General features: G+C 37.8%; 1 protein-coding gene across 2 annotated transcripts in view; it reads right to left on the minus strand.

Annotated features, from left to right (window-relative positions):
- kirrel1b (kirre like nephrin family adhesion molecule 1b) overlaps positions 1 to 24,127 on the minus strand; it is a 98,851-nt gene that overhangs the window by 13,346 nt on the left and 61,378 nt on the right. For both annotated transcript variants that reach the window (XM_044134165.1, XM_044134164.1), the window contains exons 3-10: positions 19,276 to 19,425; positions 17,260 to 17,417; positions 12,013 to 12,163; positions 11,371 to 11,476; positions 9,437 to 9,585; positions 8,036 to 8,163; positions 7,297 to 7,423; positions 1,767 to 1,867 (exon numbers count right to left, since the gene is read on the minus strand). In XM_044134165.1, the coding sequence (XP_043990100.1) occupies positions 1,767 to 1,867; positions 7,297 to 7,423; positions 8,036 to 8,163; positions 9,437 to 9,585; positions 11,371 to 11,476; positions 12,013 to 12,163; positions 17,260 to 17,417; positions 19,276 to 19,425 (1,070 nt within the window). The remainder of the gene's footprint in view (positions 1 to 1,766; positions 1,868 to 7,296; positions 7,424 to 8,035; positions 8,164 to 9,436; positions 9,586 to 11,370; positions 11,477 to 12,012; positions 12,164 to 17,259; positions 17,418 to 19,275; positions 19,426 to 24,127) is intronic.

Here is a 24,127-nt window from a genome sequence, read left to right on the forward strand (position 1 = left end):
TTACACTGGATTCTTTAAGACACTGTTTGTCACATGGAGACTGGAGAAAAAGGGAGAGGTTGCATACACAAAAACACAAAGCAGAGACAGAAGCTATGGTAAACTTGATATGCTCTTTTATATTTGATATTTTAGCAAATAATTTTGTTAAAGAGAGTTACATTTTGTTGAGATGTGGAAGTATAAAGCTATCATCCTGCTATTGAAACCAAAGGCCTGGATGGATCATTTTGCTGTTTTTCTCAATTTTGTAGGGGTGAAATGAAACCATCTACATAATTTAGTGACAAAACATCTGGAAATCTCTGTTAAAATATTTTCCACCTTCTCCATGATCACTTCTGTAGCTACAATGTTTAGGGAAGCTGAGGAAAGGACAATGGCAAACTGACACCAAAAACAGATGAAAATTTAGCTGCAGTAGCTCTGGTTGGCATGTCTGATTCTACAATCAGCTTTGGAGTTCTAGTGCAGAAATGAACCATGTGTAGAGGGTGCAGAAAATAGAGCAAAGTGCAGAGCTTTGGTCATTTCTCCTTCTGTTTCTCTGGTCACTGAAGTTGCAGACACTAGATTGGTCCAAACATTTAGAGAAAAACAGCGGCACGTTCTTCAGATGTGTCAGGTAGAAAACAGTTTTTTAATGAAGTTGCTTATATTCCTCAGGCACATTTTTCAAGGTTACCTGTTTTTTAATTTTTGACATATCATAAGAAAAGTCTACCTGGAAGGTTTTTTTAAAAAAGAATGAATAGCTATGAATATTCTGAGGTTATTAGAATAAAGGAGGACTTTCTTATCACTGGAATGTGGGTCCAAGGGATGGAGCTATTGCTATACAAACATCAAACTGGAAAGATTTACTTTTTACAATTGATATACACAGTGCAACTCATATCTAGGGGTGAATATCATCTAAATGTACAGTTCTAAACAGAATCTACAGTATTTAATGGCTATATATTTCCATTTTGCAAAAGTTTAAAACTAGATTATTGAAATGACACACTTCTGCTTCCAGTTGGCAAAGGATGTGGACCAAACAGCTATTTCGTAATGACCACTCACATTTGCCACCTGGTGCCCTTTAGTGCTTACTGCAGCTACTCTGTTTTCCATTAATTAAATTACTTTAGCCTCCCTTAATGCTGCAGCGGCACTTACTGAGGCGTTACTGCTTAAAAAGCGTTCCAAATGACCAACTACATCTGTAGAGGTCATTACTTTCAGCATTGGGCTACTGGCAAAGAAAAGGAAGAACGATATGTGGGAAATTGGTTATCATTTTTGCAAAGCTGCAAATTAGATGTCAAGATTATTATTTTTTTTAATCTTAAAATGATTTTCTCCACTTGATAATTTTTGGTAATAGGGCTGAAAGTGCTCATCCAATGTCACTTAAAAATGAAACATTTTGTAAGCTGTATCTGAATTGTTATCATCTTCTCAGCTGCGTTGGCTTCGGTTTGATCTGAACAGGAGGATGTGTGTCTCCTCTTTGACTTCAAACACACACCTCAGCAGCTGTTTTCATGAGTTCCACCTTCCTCTACAGAGGAGGAACAGCTTGTTCTCACAGATTAGTGACACTCTTGGAGAACAATGTCGCCTCCATCTTGTCTTTTACCCCTAGTGACACAAGCTAAAGAGAGAGAGTGTTTTCCAGGTGAGCTGGCACCTTTGATCAGGATTCCCTGTGAGGGAGATGCAATCACAAGAGGTCATGCAACTCTAGAGAAGATTACAGCTTCAGAAGATGGACTTACAATCTTATCAGGTGGGGGGGTGCTGGCAATGTAACACTTGATCCCTCCTTTTTCACCTCTGACAGCGTACTGAACTGGATCACTGGAGATGATGGGGGGGCCTGGGAGAGACACGACAAGGCAGAAAAGGGGATTACTCATACCCACCTGAGATGCTCCGAGGTTAAATCACATTCAAAAGCATAATGGAGAAGGAAAGAGTAGCATGTTAGAGTCAAAATCTGATGTGTGTGGGCAGCCGCCGCACACCTGTCACTGCTGCAGAGAGCGGCAGTCACGACATGCGCTCTTGAGACTGATTGCTCGACTTCAGGCTGACATTTTTTTCTAGATTCCCACAGGATGGGATTGGTGTAGGATAAAAATTTAACGGGAGCAGATGGGAACGGGAATGATACTGTGATGTCACAAGGTTAATTTTGCTGATTTTACTTGTGTTTGAAGAGGAAAATAAAAACTTCCACAGCGCTCCGATATAAAGATGCAAAACAAAAATTTATTTCACAGTTTTTGCGTTATCCTTTACAAGAGCAATAACGGTTGAAAAACCGTTTGGCTCTGTCGATCTTACTTGCAGCGCCTTTCCTTTCTCACTCCTATCTAACCTTCGTTAACACTCATCTCATTTGCACAAATTGCAAAGTGGCCAATTAAGTTATAAAGCATACAAACTTAAAATAAAACACTTATTCACAGTAAAACATTATGAAATTAGCAATATAATAATGCTACCTAAACCTCAACAAATGCACTCATTATATTACTAATTAAACAAGTTTGAACAGTAACTGAATATTTTATACATTAACTTGGCCTCTACAGATACAATAGACAAAATTGCCATGACCGGTGCCACCAGTTTTTAGTTTTCTTAACCTAGCCTGCACTAAAAAGAACTACATGACCCAGAAGCCCATGTAGTTTCTGCTGGTTGCACTCTGCTGGAATTCAAAGAAGAAGAGCAATGGAGTATCAAACATGAAAGCCATATGCTACAATACATGAATGACTGAGCTGATACCTTTCCAGTCTCTTCTCGACTTCTGGAGAGGTCAGGTGGACTGGTGCCAGATGCCAAGATGCAGCTAGCAACAAGAAGGTCTGAGCAAAGTTTCAGTTTTGCTGGGAAATGTTCAATCCAGAAAACGTGGATTCACTTTTATTCCGACATAGATATGTTTCTGAGCTTATTATGGAAGAACATGCTGGATATTGCATGGATGATAGTTCGCTGTTACTAGTTGAAGATTAAAGTAGACTAATTTTACAGTATGATCTGATAAAAATTAGTGCCTAAAGACTAAACAAAGAAAAACAATCGGAGTGAGACAAGAGTAGGAACCATTTTACTGTGAATGGGATGGGACAGAAATTTGGTTTTCTTACTCTTTTCCAGGATTGGGATTGAACAAATATTTTTTCTGTAAGAGTATGATGGGACAGGAGGGAAAATCTATTCCTGTACGACCCTCTACTCTCTACCATATTAGCTCAGCGTTGCATACAAAACAGTTCGATGTGAACACTGTTTTCCATCAAGCGGTTTACTGTGTGACACAGACTACGCTTACACGGTGTCCGGTGAACATCTGCACTGAGTCCGCCTCCCAAGTAACCCGGGCCATTAACTAATATCCCTTACCTAATTCCCTTCAGTCCCTATATCCATCTCTGTTGTTACTCATCTCCACTTGCCTCAGTCCTCATCCCCCCCTTTCTTCATCACAACCCCCATCCTCTCTTAAACACACCTCCCTCAGATTTTTGTCCCTCATTGATACTGACTTTATTCACCAAGCCTCATTCCTACCTCTCTCATCTTTAACTTTATCCTACATCTCTACGCTTCCACCAATAATCCTTCATACATCACCCAGAACTCCCCTATACATATCTTCCTCATCCCTATCTCCTTTATCTCATATTTCTTAACATTTGCAATAGGTAGAAATCTAGGACTTTCTTATTTTGCTCAGGAAATGGATTTCTTGAGACAGAATCCCCATTTGTATCTCAATCTCAGTAGCTTTCAGCAGAAAGACTCCAGATGATTCCATAAAAATGTACCAACTTTTGTCTTCTACGACGTCTTCAACTCGCTTCGGTAAATCCTTCAAAGTGACACTGTTCTGGTTTGGTTCTTGCTATTGAATTATTCAGTCGGTTAACAAGCACGAAAATATAAAAAAGAGCTGAAATCCACTTGTACAGAATGGTTTTTCTTCAGAAAATGCATCTCATCAGTTCGTCAGAGCTTATTCTACCCTTAAAGTTGTAACATCTACTGGGAAACAGACCTGATATGCTGACCTGTAAGACTTTTACCTCCAATGTTTTGGATCAAATAAGTGTAGCAGATTTTGCTAAACAATCTTTTTTTCTTTTGCACATTCAAGCCTTTCACATCTCTTAAATTTGGTAAATGGTGCTAACATAACAGTCAGCATCATGTCAGAGAACCCCCTGCATTCAAAGTGTCAGAGCATTTTTAATTGAATGTGAAGGGATAATCACAGAACATTTACAGCAGCAAGTTGTCATAAAACCTGTTCAGACATTTTTCTTTTCTCCACAATCTGGGACATAAATTCAGAATCCTTTAAATCTTATTATTCCATAAAAATGTTTATTATTTCAAAAGCAACTTATGCAACTCCAGCAGAGGCAAGATTTCGTAATTTGTTGGTTTTACCAACACTTTGAGCAAACATGAACATGCTTACAGCAGCGCTGTCGCTCTCTGTCAACCTGAATAAAACAGTGTGAATGCAGTGACTGTGACAGTGTCCTGTTCTGTGATGAGACAAGACTAAATAAAAGTTACAAGGATGCGACTCGGCTGCTGTGGGGGGAGGGAAGGGCATAATTAAAGCATGATATGATCCGATCACGCTTGATACAAAACAGTAAAGCAGCTGTGAAACCAGCAGGGCAAATCCAAAGCTGAGATATAAATCCGAAGCTAAGCTCATGAGTATCTGTGGCAGGGCAGTGTTTAACCAAGTGTCAACTGCAGTCTTGACCCAGCAAAAGCTGTCGGACATGGTTAGCTGTGCCGGGCTGGCTGATGTTATATGCAGTGACTTCCCTCTGCTAAAATATGAATAACTCCTCTTAGAGGATGCAGCCGGGTTTGTGTGATCACTAAAAGCAAGTGGCTATTGTGATGTTTGTGTTAATATTAGAAGGGACCTACTGTGATAAAATTAATATTTTGCATATTTTTGTACTTCCATTATGATCTCAACTGCCTCCAGTGCTTGAAAAGGCCATCCAGATGTTTTTTGGCAAGACGTTTTTGGTGTTCCGTAATGTCACAGATCAGCCGGCACTGCCTGTCACCTAGCAACCCCAGCAGAACTGCAGGTCATTAAGTCAGCTGGTTTTACTGCCGTATAATGGCTACTGGAAAAGACAAATGTTTTGTTGTTGACGAACTACTTGCTGCATTCTTGTTTGTGCAGGAGGCCCTACCTCTGCTTTTCAAAGGTGTACAGTTGTATAATTGCACATCTGTTAGCAGCCATTTTCACGTGCGAGTGAAAACGTTGAGGTGTGGGGCGTGGCTAGCAGCAGTTCATGTGGGTTTAAAGTGACAGGAGGTCCTTGAACAGCTCATTCTGAAAAGAGTTCAAAACATGCAGAACTCAGTAAACTAACTTTTTGTATCCAAGAAACATTCTGCGCAAAAAATGTAATGAACATGTTTTGTATAACCCGTAGACCTTTCCTAATATTTTCAAGGAAACATAGGTCATCATTAAGTCTTTTTTAATTGGGCGATTAGGTTTTGTAGTTTCAAATAAGTTTAATCATGAAGCAAGTTGAAAATACTGGCTTCTGCAAAATACTATGCCGGAGGAAATATTTATTGTATTTTGTCAGTTTGGATCAGCATTGCAGAGGAACAGGCAACGTCAACAGAAGCTATTCACATTTAATACTGTATACAGCACATTTGCTGCCTTCACCTGTCAGAACTGCAGAAAATCACCAAATGATCAACTGCAGACTTTACAAAAAAGTTCCTCAATTAAATCTGCACAATACAGAAGGAGATATTAAATGTCTGATTACAAAGGAAAGTTTGAAAAGTCCTGCTTACTTTGTGTTCAATCCTCTGAGTTTTGGTGGAATTAAAACTACATTTTTTGTAAGAGTATCTCCCTAGCTTTGCACATCTCGACATTTTTGCTCATTCTTCTTTGAAAAATAACTCCAACTCAAGTTTGAGTGAATATCTCAGAATGACAGTTCTCAATTCCTGTCATACTAACGTTTTAAAATTTGTTAAAAATTTAGAGAACCATGTCATCTGCCTTCCATTTCAAAGTTATACAATACTTTGTGGTAGCTTATAGCATAAGATCCATTTCTTGTTTGACATTTCTTCACTTTACAACCACAAAGTTGAACCTGTATGATTATTTTTAAGGCACTGGACTTTTAGATTTTATGGTCACTGCCACACATCTGAAATAAAGTCAGATCTGGAGCCCCTCCTGTATCATTTAAAAAAAACAGAATTTGTTGTTGTTCTTTTGGCACCTCCCTTTGCCTCACAGCCTCACTTGTTCCACAACTGTGCACAGAATTGGCAGATGTATTATAGTGGATGCCCTTCCTGCCCCCTTGACTGTCCCTGGGAAGGAAGGGAGTGCAATTTGAACTGAAAACCTCCAGGTCTGCAGCCAAGCTGTTCTGCCACCCAAACCACTGTTTGATTTGCATTTAATTTAAGAGCTAAAAACTCATAGCCATGTACTTTTATTATATTTGGGTGTTTTCACAACTGGTAGACTAGGTTCTCTTGGGAACCAAAACTTTGTTGCATATTCAGATGGCGAGGTTCACTTTCACACTGCACTGTCAAACAAACCAAATCGTTTGAGAAACCAGTTCAGTATCTTGCCTGTGGGGGCGCTGTACCAAAACTATTGAAGGAAACGACACAAAAACCTCTGATCAGATGCTAATATTTACAGTCTTTCTTATCTTCGCTCTTGGGCTTAAAGCCAAACAATCCCAAGGAAAATTAATTAAAATACTGGATTGCTGTTTCAGCGTGTCAAGTAGCATTGCACATTGGTACTTAGCTTCTCAAGCTGCATATTCTTTCAAGTACTGTACATATGCTGTCAAATAATCTGAGGTTATGCTCCACAAAAAAACAAAAAAACAAATCTGTGACCAGATAAGTCCACAAATACTGAACCGTGAAGAAGGGGTGTCCACTGCTGTCATTCAGGTTAGAAGAAGTATGTTTCAAAAAATGTTTTGGAAAAGATCTTAAAATTTTAAAAGTTTGCCAAATGTGAACAAAGCAACACAGGCATAGGAAAAAAATATATTGAGAATAACATAACACCAAACAAAGATCATGGAGGTCTAAGTGATTTAATTACTCATCGTTCCAGCTTGGGACATATTCAAAATTCAGCTCCGTGAGGGAAGATCTGCTTTACATCCTCCATGTTTCTGCTTATATCAGCATGACTATAAATAGCAGCGTGTGCGGATATGAACTGACCGTTGACAGTAAGTGTAACCTCGATCTCTCCCACTCCGATGCGCGGCACGATGGCCTTGCAGACATACTGGCCTGCATCGGCCTGGCTCACTGACTTCAAATGCAGCTGGTTGTTGTTGCTGAGAACCTGGAAATACAGGCAGGTATAAATAAAGAACAGGACACCTGGTTGTGATGTAAAGATATTCAGGAAGGGAACAATAAAGAGAAGGAGTATGGAAGGAGGAGGATCTATGTTTAATTCATAAAACATGTTGATTCACTCAGCAGGCCCCATGAGGTTTTTTTTCCCCAAGCCTTTTCTTAAATGGTTGGGGCATGAATTAAAGATTTAGAAGTCTCAGAACTAATAGTAAATCCTTTAAGTGAGCAAACACTTCAGAAATCTGCGTCCTTAATGCGCAGTGAAGTCAAATTCTTCAGTACCTTCCACAATTATTGGAACTCCTGGTGGGGATGTGTACAGAAGCACCGAAATAGATTCCCTCTACGGAGACTTGGTGGCCCTAAGATTCCTCTCTTAGCTGTAAGTCTGAAATAACAACCTTTGGAGATTTTTTTTCTACCTCCCTTACCATTTTCATTGTTTTAATTGTTGCTCTGACTATACATTTTAGTAAGCTTAGGCAGGTAGTTATTTTCTCCCATTTGGAAGTTGTGGGGGGACATAAATAATATAAATGCATATATTCTGTTGATGTGCACTTATTGGGACTTTTTTTCCAAGCTGTGCTCTTACCATACTGGAGCCCTTTTTAGTCCAAGTGAGGGTAAGAGGAGGGTTTCCAGCCCACTTGCAGTTCAAAGTAACATCTGAGTACACATCCACTGTTACTGGTCTGGGCTCCACCACCAGAATTGGACCAACTAAAAAAACAAAACAACATAAATGACAAACCCCCCCCCAAAACATTAAGTTCTCAAAAACAAAGCAAGCTTAATGATCATCAACTGACTATGAATTCTGAACAATAAAGAAAATTAAATACTACTTCTTTAGTTTGAAAGGATACACAGTGGTCATGGAGCTAAATACTTTCAAATTGTAAATTATTATATACAATTGAGGCTTTTAGGGATGAATTTTAACTGTTCTTTCTTCAGGAGAGCTCACACAGCAACTTAGTAAAATTTTCAGCTGAATGCAAAGACAAGCCATAGACAACCCTTTCGTCTGATGAAAGGGTTTATCATCAGACGAAACAAAGACTGAACTATTTGAGAACAATGACAAAAACTATGAATAAGGAGGAAGGCTACAGTACAGTACAGTAGATTCAATTTGATTAGGGACCAAAACTGCTACGTTTGTTACATTTCCAGCACACTCCACTGTGTCAAATGAAACTGTAGTGGTGCTGCACCAGTAACTCCTGAAGAAAAAGACACAAAAAACTCTTAAGAAGTCACTGAGAGCAACTTCCTTTTTTGCCAAATATAAATAAAAGTGAAGTGGTGTCAGATTTTAGCAATTGTAGAATTTCTTTCATTATTAGCAAAAGACCACAATCTATTTCTCCTGCTAGTGCGAGACTCTCATGTTAGAATGCCCCGCACTAAAGTTCACTTCCTGCTTTTGCAGTTCGAATGCATCCACAGACGCATTCAAACTGCACCAGAGTTCAGTTTAACCAAATCCGACAGCTAGATTTTTAGGTGGACCAGAGTTTACTTATTTGGTCTGCATCAGAGTTCAATTGTGCATCCCCAAATGAACCAAACTTTCTAGACAAACAAGCTAGAGTTCAAATAAAGCAACTAAACAGGCTGCTGTGAGTCAACACTAGATCTACATCTACATGGTTGAATCTTGGACAAGCCTGAAGTGTTCCTACATTAAAATCACCTCAGATACACACCAAAGTTATGATTAGAATTGATAAAGATCCTGGAATTACCTCAACCTCATGAAAAGTTTTGAATGATATTTAAAAGCTTAAAACCAATTATTTTAGATGAACTCTTTTGCCACTTAATACGAGAGTCATCACAGGTAGCCAGAATTACACAACATAACTATGTCAACAACTTCATTAAGCCTTTTATTTATTTAAGGAAAAATAAAGCTATAGCTTGCTTTTTTAGGTGAAATGCAGCTTTATTGTCCTCCTCAGCACACGAGTGTTTACTATTGACTCACAGTGCACGTCCACGAGGATGCTGACGTTGGTGCTTCCCACTGCGTTGAATACCTGACACGACACGGGCTCAGTGAAGAATGAATGATCTGCTGTGGTGACAAACACGCTTTCCCTGGCCCCCTCCAGCAGAACGCCACCTTTAGCCCACCTGGCGGATAAAAACACAACACCCTTTAACACGTTTCACACGGCTGCAAATCATTACTACGTTGGTATGTCTGCAGGAAATTTCAGAACCTGTGTGAGGATCTTAATGTGGGATTTTCACTCTATGAATGTAAAAGAAAATATGACTTGATTCTCCTGCTCAAGGGAAACTGCAATAAATTAGAATAATTTCTGAAATCCATATGTTTGCTTGCCAAATATCTAGCTGAAAATCATATCACCATATTGCACATTCTCCACAGAATGACATTTTAATGCACATTCTGTAGGCTCTGCGCCTAAGTACCTGGCAGTGTTCCCACATCAGGACCCTCTCTGATAGAGTTTCAGACCTCAGCCTTTTTTTTTTGCACTTTCAGTGCTTCGGAGATGTCGCTTACGATAAAACTCTCCGTTCGACTACACAAAATGTTCAATAGTTTCGCAAATTTTGTTCTCTAAGCAGAAATTACGATTCAGGAGCAGCTCCTCAGAGTGAACACGAGCAGATTGGAGCAGATGAAAGGAAACCCATTGGCATTGATCATCCGATCAGGCTGCTAATGTTGCACTGCAGGACCACCAACATCAAAACCTTCCTCACATCTTGAGCTACAATTAAAGCCAAATGCAGATATGAGTTCATTTAGACCTCTAAGTTGCAGAGGTTGGAAGAGGAAAGAATATTTTTATATGTGGTAAAATCTGTTGAACAAAAAGTATTTGCACCTTATAGATTTGTCCTTTAGCCACACTTAAATGTTTCAAATCAAACACATTAAGTCAGACAACCATTTATAAATTCAACAATTTAGATTTAAAATATGAATTTCATGAATTAGGGCAAGAGACTATTCAAACCAACCTGCCCTAATGTGGAGAAAATAATTTATCTACCCTGGTGACTAGATGACCTGTAGAATAAAAAACACTCAAACAGAGCCAGTCTGACAACATGACATCGGCTTAAAGATCTCAAAAAAGAACAATGCATGAAGAAAACATGAAAAAAAAGATGTGAAGATTATTGACATTTCTTAATCTGTAAAGTGTTATAAAACCAAAAAGGAACATAACAATTTCGGAGTGACCCAGTTAAACTCCAGACCAAAATCCAATTGATATGAAGCCACCTATCAATTATTCTAGGTGTTTGTCAGCAACTGACCAATCGCGCTTGCAATTTGTCCGGAAGTACACGCCCATTATCAGCCTTCCAATGTGCATGAATTAAAGCATAAATAGCAGCCTCTAGCCCATGTGTAAATTCTTCCAAAGTTATAAAAGACTCATTGCCAGATAACACAAACTCTTGATGACAGTTGTTGGACAGCACAACCATTTGTTAGATTTAGGAGGGCAATTACTTTGCACATAGGACCAGGTTAATTTGGAAAGCCTTTTTTCTATCAATATTTAAATATTTCAAAATTGCATTTACTTTTAACGGGCATTAAAATTTGTTTGATAACACAAAAGCAAAAGAGATATTATAATATTCTACACAGCACCATATTTTTTTTTTAAATTCAAAAACAAGTCACTTAGGATACGTTTTACATGTTCTGCTTGCAAATTCATAATTTTTTTTAGTTTTACAATCACTGACAATGACGCAAATTTGTCTTCACAGCATCAGGTCAGTGGCAGAGCTTTTTCTTTTTTTAATAAAAGAGACTTCCTTACGAGGTCAGTGGCACCGTCTAACTTTAGTATTTCCCCAGGGTAATTGCATGAATTTTAATTTCGCCATCTGTGCAAACATGAGAGTTGTCATCAATCAGACCTGTAGCCCATGATGGGCGGGTTGGCGGTGGCCTGGCAGGTGAATGTGACTCTTTCTCCCTCCAGGACAGAGCGAGGTTCGATGGACAAGGTCACAGTGGGAGGGTCTGCACAGGGGGAGATACAGATTCAGAGTCTGTTGTAAGCAGAAACTGACAGAGTGAATCTCTTATTTCCTTTGCATAAATCAATGAGGACCTGAACTGAAGTCCAACAAGCCAACAAGTTTAACATAAACGATGCTTTCCTGAGACGTATTTAACACGTTGGTGTCTAGCTGCACAACATATTTTTCAGTCAAAATTTTACTGCTTTTCAAAATGTTAGGGCAAAATTACATTCTGCAATAATATGTTTGTTTGCTTCTGAATACAGTGGACCCCCTACTATTCAGATTTTTCTGTGGAATGTGAATCCAAGTTATTCATGTTTATTTTTGTAGTACATATTTAAAATATTAAATAGGAAATGCAACATGTCAATGCAACATGTCAAATAGCACAATACACAAAATAAAGCAAAAAATAGACATTTGTGGCAATAACAATCTTAAAAACTTATCATTACAGCTGTTTTGCTTTGTCTCCGTCCACCTGACTAAGTCCTTTAACTCTTATCCACAGAGAGGAGAGCAGCCACTTACGGTGGACGTTGAGAGTGACAGTGGCTCGTTTGCCCATTGGCACTGCTGGATTGCTGGCCACACAGGTGAAATTGCTGCCGCTGTCAGTGTCAACCGGAGTGATGGGGAGATAGCTCCGGCTCGTCACTCTCTTCCTGTCTGGCAGTACCTCCTGTTTGACGAAGAAAAGTCAGAAAGGTGAAGAATGAGTACACAGTGCAGGAGAAGGATGTAAAATGATGGGAGGGAAAAAATGTAGACAGCAAGAGAAAAAAACAAGGAAAAGTGAAGGAAAAGTCATAAATTAGGTCAAATAATAAAAAAAAATACTTCACAGAGAAGAAAAACAGATGTTTTTTTTACCCCAGTCTATTTTTAACCCATCTGTTGAGACAAGAAGGTATTGTCTCTGTGAATATAGCTCCTCAATCTGTCAAGAACCTAACTGTGTAACATAAATAGAGGTGGGCAGTGTACCCAAAAATTATACTCAAGTCAGAGTAGCACCACTTAAACATATTTTTACTCAAGAAAAAGTAAACGTTGCTGTCCACAACATTGATAAAGTAAGAGTAAAAAATTATTTGGTAAAAAGGCAACTCAAGTACTGAGTCACAATCAAAATATCAATCATTTAATATTAAAAAAATACCTCATCAGCTGGATCAAAATATAAAGCTATGTGGAAATTTTGGTATTTTAAAGACCAAAATGATTCATATAAATAACATAATTACAAAATAACAAAGTCAGGCATAAAAAAACACATTTCCAAATTGGTTTCTTTCAATTTAAAACTGCTGAAGTTTTAACAAAAACTCCAGATGCGTTTCTGTGTCTGGTGGGTTTTTGGTCAAAACATGTTTGTTTTTCATCCAGTGGGTAGAAAATCCAGAAATTTTACTCGAGTAAGAGAAGAAATACTTCATAATAAAATTACTCAAGTAAAATTAAAAAATGTGCAGCGCAGTAAAAATTCTCCTAAAAGTAAATTTGTTCCAAAAAGCTACTCAGGTAAATATATCTGAGTAAATGTAACTAGTTACTAACCAGCTCTGAATATGAATGAGTGGTCAGTAACAGTGTAACACAGGAGCAGGATGAAATATGCATGACCACATGTGTATGTGGAAGGGGATAAAACCGTCTGAGAGAGCTGTAAAAAACGTCTGTGTTGGAGTGTGAGTGTTTGATGTTGATTCTGTGTGCATAATAAAACATGAGTGAGCATATGTGAGCGCGAGGCTTGCAGGCATGATTTCACATGAGCGGGAGAAAGAACAGGATCCCGTGGAGTCTGACTGCGGGAGAAAGAGTGCAAAATATCAGAGTGCACGAGGTGTCGACCTGAGCAGCTCCTGGGTTGTTCAGAAGTGCCTCTGCGAGCGTTTTGAAGGCGGTCTCAGCTTTACAAGGTCAATAAAACACGCCTCGGATCTTTGGGTCTTTCAAGTTGCATTACAAGGAAGTTACAAGTGTGCAGGGCAACAAGTGTTTGGCATGTAACTTCACAGAATCAAAGAGGAGTGACTTAGTAAAGAAGAAGCTGTTGCTTTATGTACACGCCATAGCTATGTTTAGTTTTTGCAAAAATATTTAGCTTTTTTGGGAATTTGCTTGTGATTTTGCAATAACTTTATTTATTTAGTTCTTATTTTAACTATATATATATATATATATATATATATATATATATATATATATATATATATATATATATATATATATATATATGGAGATATCTATTTTTCTGGATGAAGCCGCAGGCATATTTTACTGAAACCAATAACTTAAATCTTAAGTCTCTCTTTTTGCTTTCTTTCTCCTGTTGAAAGGGCTCTTGACTCGGTGATGCTGCATTTGGCAGTTTTTCTGTCCTGCGCAGAGCCGGCATCACATTTACTGCTACCCTTAACAATAGCTGCATTTCCATTAACCATTGAATTTGACATTTGAAAAATAAATTTACTTAGTGGAAACATGCCAATTTATTTATTTATTTTTTTAAAGACTTATTTTTTTCTGAAAGTTTTGGACCTAGCATGAGGTTATTTTTTTTGACTGTATCAAAATGATTTATTTAGCAAAACTGCAAAGGAACACTATATTCTTTTTATGCATCGCATGAGTCACATGAGTATTTAACGTGGATATGACTGTGCAATCTCAGTTTTGTTTCCCATAGAAAGTACTCCTGACTCAGTGTTTCTGTGTTTCTCTGTGTCTTTTATGGATTTATTACATGACATGGATGAGGAATTATTCTTATTATTATTATCTTAATTATTCCCAAGTCAGAGATTCCTTTTTAGCTGCCTTTTGCGTACATCAAAGCCACTGACAGAGCTTTTCTGCCATTAACTGAATATTCTGAGGTCTTATTTCTCGGTAAAAGTGCTCTTGATGTTATAAAATAAAATTAAACGAACTGCATTGAATAATGAACTTTTTCTTTGAATGCTTTCCATTTTTAAATGAAAAATATTTTGAGAATAAATTGAAAAAAAAAGGATAAATTATAACCCTTCCTAAGGGAAGAAATAGCCAAATTTCCATATCATTAGATAGATATTTCGTATTCATTATTTCTTATGGTTTAGCAACACTTGTGGTTCGTGTTTAGTTATTCAAATGCCTGCCATGTTCTACACCTAAATAATTTTCATTCAGCCTGAGGCAAAGTGAGCTACAGAAGCCCCTTTGGCGTTTAAAAGTAAACATGTAAATATTGCAGACAAACTTCACCTATAGCTGAACAAATGAACAGCAGCAAACAAGTACATTCATATTTGAGTTTCTGATATGCCATTTTTTAGTCTGTGAAAACAAATGTTCTTATATTTATCAAATTCAATATCCACCTAATGTTATGGCATAAAATCCCTACTCATGAATGTATTTATGTGCACTTAAAAGCAACAGTGAAGATATGTGCAGTTAGTTTAAAAAAGCAACATATTTTCATTGATATGTGGATGAATACTGTGTGGCTGGTGCAGAGCTGTTCATAATTTCATTATGATTCTCTGACTATTCAATCTGTTTGTGTGACTTTATGAAAAATATAAAATATTTTTGAATGTTTTGTATGCTGAATAGCTTCTGTATTATCGGTTATAAAGTGTGATGAAATTAACATCCATCCATGTAACCATCAATAGATATGGCAGCAGGTCTCTGCAGAGCAAATGTTTAAGAAAATGAACAGTTGAAATTGCCAAAAACCACATATAGTTGAAATATTTACCCAGGAGTGAATTGTAGCTGGTTGTGTCCTTTTGCAACCTTCTGTGCCTGAGTTAATTTCTGCAGCTGTAACTGATTCTGAATGCCTCATAAATTCATCATAACCAAATAAATACTTAATGCTGCGTCTTCCTGCTTTTTTCATCTACATCTACCAGCTTTTTCATTTGTACCTTTCTCTACCTCATTAGAAATAATTAGAAAAGTGGTGGTTAGTGACAAATAAAATATAATTTAATATGTTTTTACTTTTCATATATTTTATCAATTAGTCCCTTTTTTCAGATTTTGATATTGTCGACTTTTTACTGTGGTTTGATACACAATTAGCTTTGCATTGTTGCCTGGAAACTACTCAAAGATTTCTGTTCTTCACATGTCGAAGATGAAAGCACAAAATCAGACACATGGAAAGAAGGGAGATTTTTTCTAATCCCATGGCTTTTCCTCTTTGGTTTAAAAATAATTCAGCAATTTAAAACAACAGATTCTTTGGCTTAGCTGATAATACTGTGTTTATGTAAGTTTATGAGCTGAGGTTATGTGTGACACTCTCAGGCTCTGTGACAAAAATACCATCAGCTGTTTAACTATAAAAACAATGAACATGACATTTAGTTAAAATCTCAGGTTTTTCATTCTTGGCATTTTTTTGCAAGAGATTATTGCCCGTATTTTGCTGATTTCAAACAACTAGCAGCTGTTATTCACCAACAAGCTTCACCATGAAGATATTAACAGGTTACCATGGAAAGGCTGCTCTATATACATTCAACAGCTGTCTGATGTATATAACAAAGAGTACACATTTTCAAATACAGTTGGCTGAAGAAGCTTATTGCTGGATGTTTAGCTCAACATTTATTAACCTTTCAGTTTTTATTAGCATCATTTATACCCAAATTATCCAGAGTTTAGCATTTATAAGATAAAACTTGATGAAAAATTCTATTTTGTGCAGTAGACCAGAGTTACAGCACCAGGAGAATGATTTTCTAATCTAACACATATCATCTTGTTTTGAGACTTTTCAATAAGAAAAATCTTCAAAAAGAAGTTGCAACTCTTCTCTCTAACAAGTCTAACTCCATTAGGTTTGCAACCTGAATATCAGAAGAAACCTCTTCATGTTTTCTAGAAGAATGTTTAGTCAATATCCTTCTTTAAATGTTATTATTGTGGTACTAGAACCTTATTTGGTCAAAAGTAAAAGTGTAGGGTCATTGTTCACAATGAAATGATGGTGAAAACAAGCGATAGGAGTGCAAAATTTGACATCATCTTGCATTGTTTGACTGTATTGGTCCTGAAGACAGTAGGTTGGTCTAATTTAAGATTTTCTTATTAAAAAAACTGAATGTGAAAGTAAGCCACTTTCACATTCAGAGGTGCAGTTTTATTCATTACTTTGTTAAAAGTTAACTGACTTGTTTTAAATGGCTTCACAATGTAATTGAGCAAAGAAGCTACAGAAATACAGAATTTTTGAGATTTGTAAAATATTATTAATTCAATTGTTTTCATTATTATTATGCTGGATAATCTTTATAATATTTAGGAAGTAACAAGTTTCCGTCATTGAATTTGTATTTTATTTATAATTTATTCAAGATACATGCTCCTATTTCTTTAAGTTCCCTCACGTTTCAACCAATGCTCTGCCGCAAGAAACTGCGGTACAGTGATAATTTTACTCCTTTATATGTCTCCTTTAAAGGCATAAAGTTGTTCCTTTTATTGTCTCTGATTTGCATTTAGGAGGTTTCAGACCTTATCTTGAGAAACAAGTTTTCTGTCTGCTAGGATGTTGAATCTGGATTTTATTGTTGAGCAGATTGTGAGAATTAAGCTTTATGTAAGAATGTCTTTCTCAAAGCAATTTTGAAACATTTTGCATATATTTAAATGCTATAAACTCTTCTTAGGTTTCTGGCTTTTCTTCTCAGTGCAAGTGTGAGTGTTAATATGTTCAAGCATTCAAGGGTGTGTGTGTTTGTGCGCGTGTTTGTGTGTGTGAGTCACCGTAGAGTGGTGTGCTCCCTCCACAGGGATGCCATTCTTGGTCCACTGGATGTGAGCTGCAGGCTTGGCCCCGCGGGTTACGCAGGTCAGGTTGAATGCAGTTCCAGCCATCAGCAGCAGCTCCGGCGTTCCCTCCACCACCGGATCCTCAGGGGGGACTGCAGGACAGACACACAAATCCATACTCTTGACTTTAACGCAAGGGCACTCAGGTTTAAAGAACAGCCACATCTGTACACACACACACACACACACACACACACACTCCAGTTTTTCCCCATAGGTCAAGGGAATATTGGCTCTTATAAGTTTCTTTCAAAAGAAGTTCACACTTTAGAAGTGGAATTTTTCTCACCAATCAAACGCGAAGTGCAATGTCACCTTCTGAAAAGTCCAAAAGGGCTCTCGAGCGTTTTCCTCAGGAGAGTCTAACTTTCTGACTTTTAACCTTCTCGCTGATTTAATATCTCAAAATATTCTGGGAGCACTGAGCATGAACTCCACTTTGGCCCTTTTAGTGAAACTCAAGACTTTTATGACCTTAAGAATCATTGATAACGACATAAGAGAAGGGGCTCATCTTAAGGTTGATATTCTCTGTTGGTAAAAAGACTCTACTTTCAGTCTATAATGAACTTGCAAGAATACAAAATGTAGCTGGACAGAATGAAGCAAAAAAAAAAAAAAATGCATTATGTAAAAAAAACAAACAAGCAAAACCATATTTCAGTGATTCTAGTTTCAGCTTTGCCTTAATGTATTTAACAACAGTAATCTGATTGTTTTTTTAATTTATTTTAATAATTAATTTTTTCCTTTTAACATTTTTCTTTTCCTCTGGGAGCTGATGCCAATAGAATGACTCTGGTGGCAGAGTTTTTATGTGAGACCAGTAAAAAAGAAAAAAAGTGAAATTTATGAACACTCCTTAGATGTTTCTGATGACTGTGCTGTGAAATAACCCTCTGGATAAAGGTTTGAGGGCAGGACATTGTCTTTTACCAAGACATGGGCTGCAGTGATTCATTAATTACACAATACATTCCAGTGATTCACAGCTTGACTTGGCGTCTTACTAATAGACTTCAGCTTTTGCCAAGACCATAATGTCTCAGTAGTGCTTTTTTTCCTTCTATATATTATTATTTTTTTATTTGGCCTGTATTTATACAGGTTGTCTCACTGAGATCTCATCTATAACACACATTTTGTAATAAAGCAAGTAAATTATAAACACAACAACAAAACAAGTAATTGATAACTGAATCAATTAAATAAGCTAATAGTTCATTATATACCAAGATGTTTCACTTTTTGTCCATCAATTAATGGAAGAATGAAAACTTTGACATCTGGAACTATGCTGAACATGTTTAGGCTATTCATGGCTGTGCACATCTGCAGCGGCCTCTCTTGCTTCAGGAAAATCTGTTTATTTTTGGATCTATGTGCAGAGGTCTTTGATGGAGATAAGAATAACCTGTGGTGATGTAAGGAAGACATTGGTTGGTTGTTTAGGAGGCTGCATGGCTATGTTTGCTGAAGAGGAAGTTGATTGACTGACCAACTGAGGAAGCAGGGAATGTGGTGTGTCTGGGTAGCTGACAAAAGTTGCTCTCCAACTTCATGAACTTAGAACTTTGCATTTAAAGTCTTGAAATGTAATAATTAATGATTAGGCTGCACTAATTGGAGCTCCCTCTCCTACAAGAAGAGCTGTCTATGAGCACATACAGTCTGTACACATTAAGAAGACTTTAGATCTGTGATATGATCCCAACAAGAGAAACACAGTTTAAAAATCAAAGTACTGTCTTTGTGAGTGCAATGGTGCTAAGCTGCTTGCTTGCTATGACCCTCTTTTGTTTGATGCTTAGAGAAAACCCCAAAGTTTCATTACGTAAGCTAACCCAAACATAAAGAATTTCAAAGTTCCAAAGAAGAAAAAGGATGATATAAAAAAAAACAAAAAACAGAGGAACTTGACCGTTGCTCTTACAGAAGCAGCTCACTTACTAAGTACGTTGAGCTTGGCTCTCCTGGAGCGCAGGGCGGCCTCCGTGGCCTGACACTCGTACAGGGAGTCATCTGACAGCTCAGCATGTGAGATCTCCAAATTGAACTGGCCTGTGTCCAGCGCCCGCAGCACACGATACCTGGGCCATGCTGCAAGAGACGCACAGCAACGATGCAATCAAGAAACAGAAATATCACAAATATTTTCCTCTGTGGGATGTTTTAGTTCACCCAAAATTGAATGAGCCTAACAGGGCAGTATTATATATTTTCCACATAATACTGCCATTCAGTAGCCATTTTATAGCACAATGAAGTAAATGTGCTACTTTCAGTTGCTATAAAAATGCTATATATATCAAATATGACATAAAGAAATTCAACTTTATAATTTAGCCTTGAAATTGGGACTCTGTCTCTTTAAGAACTCCTGCTCTTTTTGAATCACCACCTTCAGGAAGTCATCACAACGTGGCTCCTCTATTAACCCTTTCACAGTGTTGCACTGAGAAGTAGCTTGTATAATGAGCTCAGCAAATGTGCAGTTCCACCACATGTTTGCTAATTGCTGGCTAGTCTGAAGGAGCTGAGTGGGGGAGCTGCAGGGTAGAGATGCTCTGTTGTTTGAAAACTGCAGCTCTGAGGAGGAGCTGCACCTCAAATGGCGCTAGGTTGCCTTCAAAGCGAATGATTGCCATGGAAGACTAAATGGTTTGTCTAACATACATGAAAGAATCAAGGTAACACTACAGGTATGTTTTTGATGATGTAATAACATTATAACATGATGATAAGCTCAAAATAGTCAATTTCACATAATACTTCCTCTATAAACCTAGAAGAAGTCGGATTATGGTCAGAAATATACAATAGATAAGAAACATGTAAATAAAATGCATGGATTTATTTGACTGGAATGTGAGCATCATCTGTGAATTTCAGACAAAACAAACTGTTAGGGGTAGACGTGTGTAGAAGCTGAATTGTGTGAGGCAGCGATTACAGGCCGTCTTTGTAGCTTGCTGGCTGGGGATTTAAGATTGAAGCACAGACTTCATCTCTTTGCAGTGCATATTTAATGGATATTGGACAACTCATGCCAAATTTTGCAGAGACAAGATCCCTTGGTTTCTGATAATTATAGTTACTTCAGCAGCAGTTATGCTTGAAAATAGAACAAAATTAAAATGGCATCAAATACCACTGATGTGTTTAACCTTTTGGGATGTTTAGAAATGTATATCTATGTATCGACCCTGCCAGTGACACTGGCTTGAATTATGAAAGCTCAGATGTTTGCAAATTATTGAGCTGTGGCTCATCTTTGCAGGATTATGACACAACTATTTTGTGAAAAAGGGTAATGAGATACCTTTTTTATCTAGGAGCTGAACTGTGCCAGCATGTTCAGAGTATCAACCTTAGCTCTTTTATAAAGCAGCTTTGCTTCTGGTTGTTAAATTCCTAATAATGACATTAATTAACATCCTTAATCAGTAATTATTCCAACGGTTCCTTCATTTTTTAAGAGCAGAAACATCATGTATTAATCATCCATCACTATTCTCTTTTATTTTCTTTCAAATGTGGGAAAGACTGACGCCTGCCTGCATTGTTTACAGCACAAGGCAAAAGATATAAGCTCTTCAGAAACAGATAAATGCTGAATCAAAATCTCATTAGATGAATCAGAGGTGGCAAACAGAACGTAGGACATGCAGTTATGTGGAAATGTCAACGCTTGTTATCGAACCACATTGGGAACATTGAGCGTTTACCTCAGATGTTTCAAAGACTTCTTTTTGTTTTAGCTGCACTGTCTGGAGATCATAAATGTGCCTCCTTGGCACACATAAGATGGTAAAAACACACACACACACACACACACACACATTCACTAATATATAGATAAACATCTGCAGAAAGACAGATCAAACACAGTCGCATATACGAAAAGTGCCAAATCAATCCTTGTGTGATTTGAAAACTGCAAAACTACAGGCAGCGCTCTTCCAATTACAGCAGCATCCCCACTCCCCCTCCTTTATGTTTGAACCATCGCCTCTCACACAAAGACATAATTGAGCGTGACGTCCCACTAGGGGGCACTCATTGATCCTGCGTGCCCGATCCTCTCATGACATCATGGATTCAGGAGGGAGGGAGGCAGGTTGGGGTGCAGAGAGAGAAACAGGAAGGGTGGTGGGTTGGAAGGGTGAATTAAGGAGGAGGAGAAGATGGTGTGCGGGGGGGTGGCAAAAGTAATAGTGGAGATTACATCACCCACTCCAGCATCTCGCAGCATAGCAACCACAGAGGTGAAAGCACCCCAGGGAGAAGGGGAAGAAGGAGCAGGAGCAGGAGGAAGAACAATAAACTGATACCACTGACGTCTGCAGGTGGAGAACGGATGAGTGTGTGTTTTATAGGTATTCACTGAGTTTAAATGTGCACCTGTGCATTGATTATATGGCAATCTCTTCCAAATGAACGCATTTCATATCTATCACAACTAAGTGCTGCTGAGCTGTTTAGCTGAATAAAAGGCACGCGCGTGGGTGAGCTGTAGGTTTGAATTTTCAGCACAATGTATGCCTACACTTGTCCAAAACAGCCACATTTAGCCATGCAGGTCACGTTTCCCAAAAGCCTCTTTTACCCAACGTACATCACGCACCTGTGCCACTTCGTTGGCTCATAATATATTCATTACACACTTAAATAAATTACAGACTTCCAATATGCTGGACATGCTGGTCAAGAGCACGACATAAACATAAATATTAGACGGGGGATGAAGGAAGGAATGGCAGCTGGGTCTGAAAAGTGGACAGGAGGCAGTGATGGACGGCTGAACAGCAAAGAAAAAGCAGACAAAGAGGACAACATGCTTATTAAAAGTGGTCTTCAGCAGGACAGTGTGGTGAAGGGCCACAAGGACAAAGGGAGCATAAATGTCCAACAGAGAGCAGGTGGAGAAACGGATGCGAGGAAGAGGAAGGAGAAGCAACAGAGGGAATCTGGGAAGAAAGTGACGATGAGGGGCAGTAACAGAAAAAAGATCTGCTGACCTTTACTGAACCTGCGAGGTAAAATGAGTTGAACACCAAATCGCTGTCACATGTTAAATCATCACAGTGTGACTCTGCACAGGCTGAGCTGGAGCGTTTGCTTGATAAGAGGCTAAAGACGTCCTTCTGTAACTCTAAGGCTGCCGGTTTGCAGAATGTAACAGTAAAATACTGTACTGAATAGACTCGTAAACAATCCAAACAAATAAGCTCACAGCCAAAAACTGTTGGTATAATTGATCAGATTTTCCAGATTTCCTAATAATGAAAAACAATAACCAGCTATAATGGAAGCAAAGTAAATAGCAGAGCGTGGTTTTGTTTGACAATATTTCAGTAAAGAGAAAGAAACTCATTTTAGCTCTTTGCTATGTGTTTTGTGCAAATAATTCTAGATTTAAAAATTGTCTTAGACTGTAATTGTAATTATAACTGAGGAGAGAGTTTCATGCAGAAACACAGAGCTCAACAGAGAAGCATCAAGGGGATTCAGCAGCAACAGGATCACAGAAAGTTCTTTTATTTCATCCTTTTGAGCCTTCAACCTCTGTCTGCCGTGGATTACGTGGGATTTGGAAACGTCGGCAGCCTGCTGAAAGATTTAGACACCGAAGAGTCATATTTATAGTCTGGAACATATACCAAGAACCTGCTCATGTAGTTAGCAATTATACCCGAGTTAAACATGCTGATTACTAAATAAAGTTAATAAAAAGAGCCTCGCAATCAGAAATGTCACCATCAGAAGTTTTGCTTTACTACAGCAGAAAACTCTTATTTTATTGAGCAACATATGTTCTTTTACTTTATCTGTCTCACAAATGGTGTAAGGTTCCCTCTGCTTATTAATAATTCATGGATGGATAAACTAATGCGGTACACTAGATATATGACAATAAACTGCAATACTAAGACGTTAACGCCAAGTAGTTTTGCTGCCGGATTTAATGAATACAAGAACCATTTCATCAATATTTTGTTTCTTGAAAAGGTCAGAGTTCATGTCTTCGGCTTTTTCTTAAACCACCTCTATGATCTACACCCATCCTCCACCTCTGCCTCAACAAACCAAACCCTTTCCATTCAGTCTCTGCAACAGAGATGTCCAAACATTTTAACATTTACGCCAAAATTGTTGAATTGAAACTTTCAATCAGATTTTTAAAAAAACAACTAAATACAGAGTAAAGTTGTTTTGATTTTTTTGTTTTACCTTCAATAAATTAAACATGCATATTAAGAAAAGTATACTTTCCTAAATTTTGGGGGTGGATTGTTTGTTCCTTTTGTTCAGAAAACAAATCCTGAGGCTGAGCAACTGGATGCTTGCTGTATTTGGCCAAGGTTAATGAATGAGTGCGTCACGAGTGCTTTTGAGTAAAAGTTGCTAAATGTTTATGACCCTATTTACAGTTAAATTGCATTTAAAGCAAAAAGTAAAATAAAAATACTTTTGCTTACCTGAAATTCTCAATTTGAAGAAGCTTTAATTTGTCAGATAAATTTTAGACACTCAAACTGTGATTGGGGACCACATGAATTCATTTCTAGTGTTATAAATGGCACTTTTAAGTAAAGCATGTTTAGATCCTTAGGCTGTGAAGGGTGATGATGGTCAAGGTCTTCATGTGAAAAGTTCTGCATGTTAACATCATACAGGAACTTCTTTCTCAGAAATCTTTCTTAGCTTACGTATGGACAGTGAGCGTTGTGGCTACTCTGAAATAACAGAGTAACCTGCCCTTTTTTGGCACTTTTCTGATCTCCACGTGATTTGAAAA

The sequence above is a fragment of the Gambusia affinis genome, linkage group LG12, assembly GCF_019740435.1.
Source record: "Gambusia affinis linkage group LG12, SWU_Gaff_1.0, whole genome shotgun sequence".
NCBI classification, from domain to species: Eukaryota; Metazoa; Chordata; class Actinopteri; order Cyprinodontiformes; family Poeciliidae; genus Gambusia; species Gambusia affinis.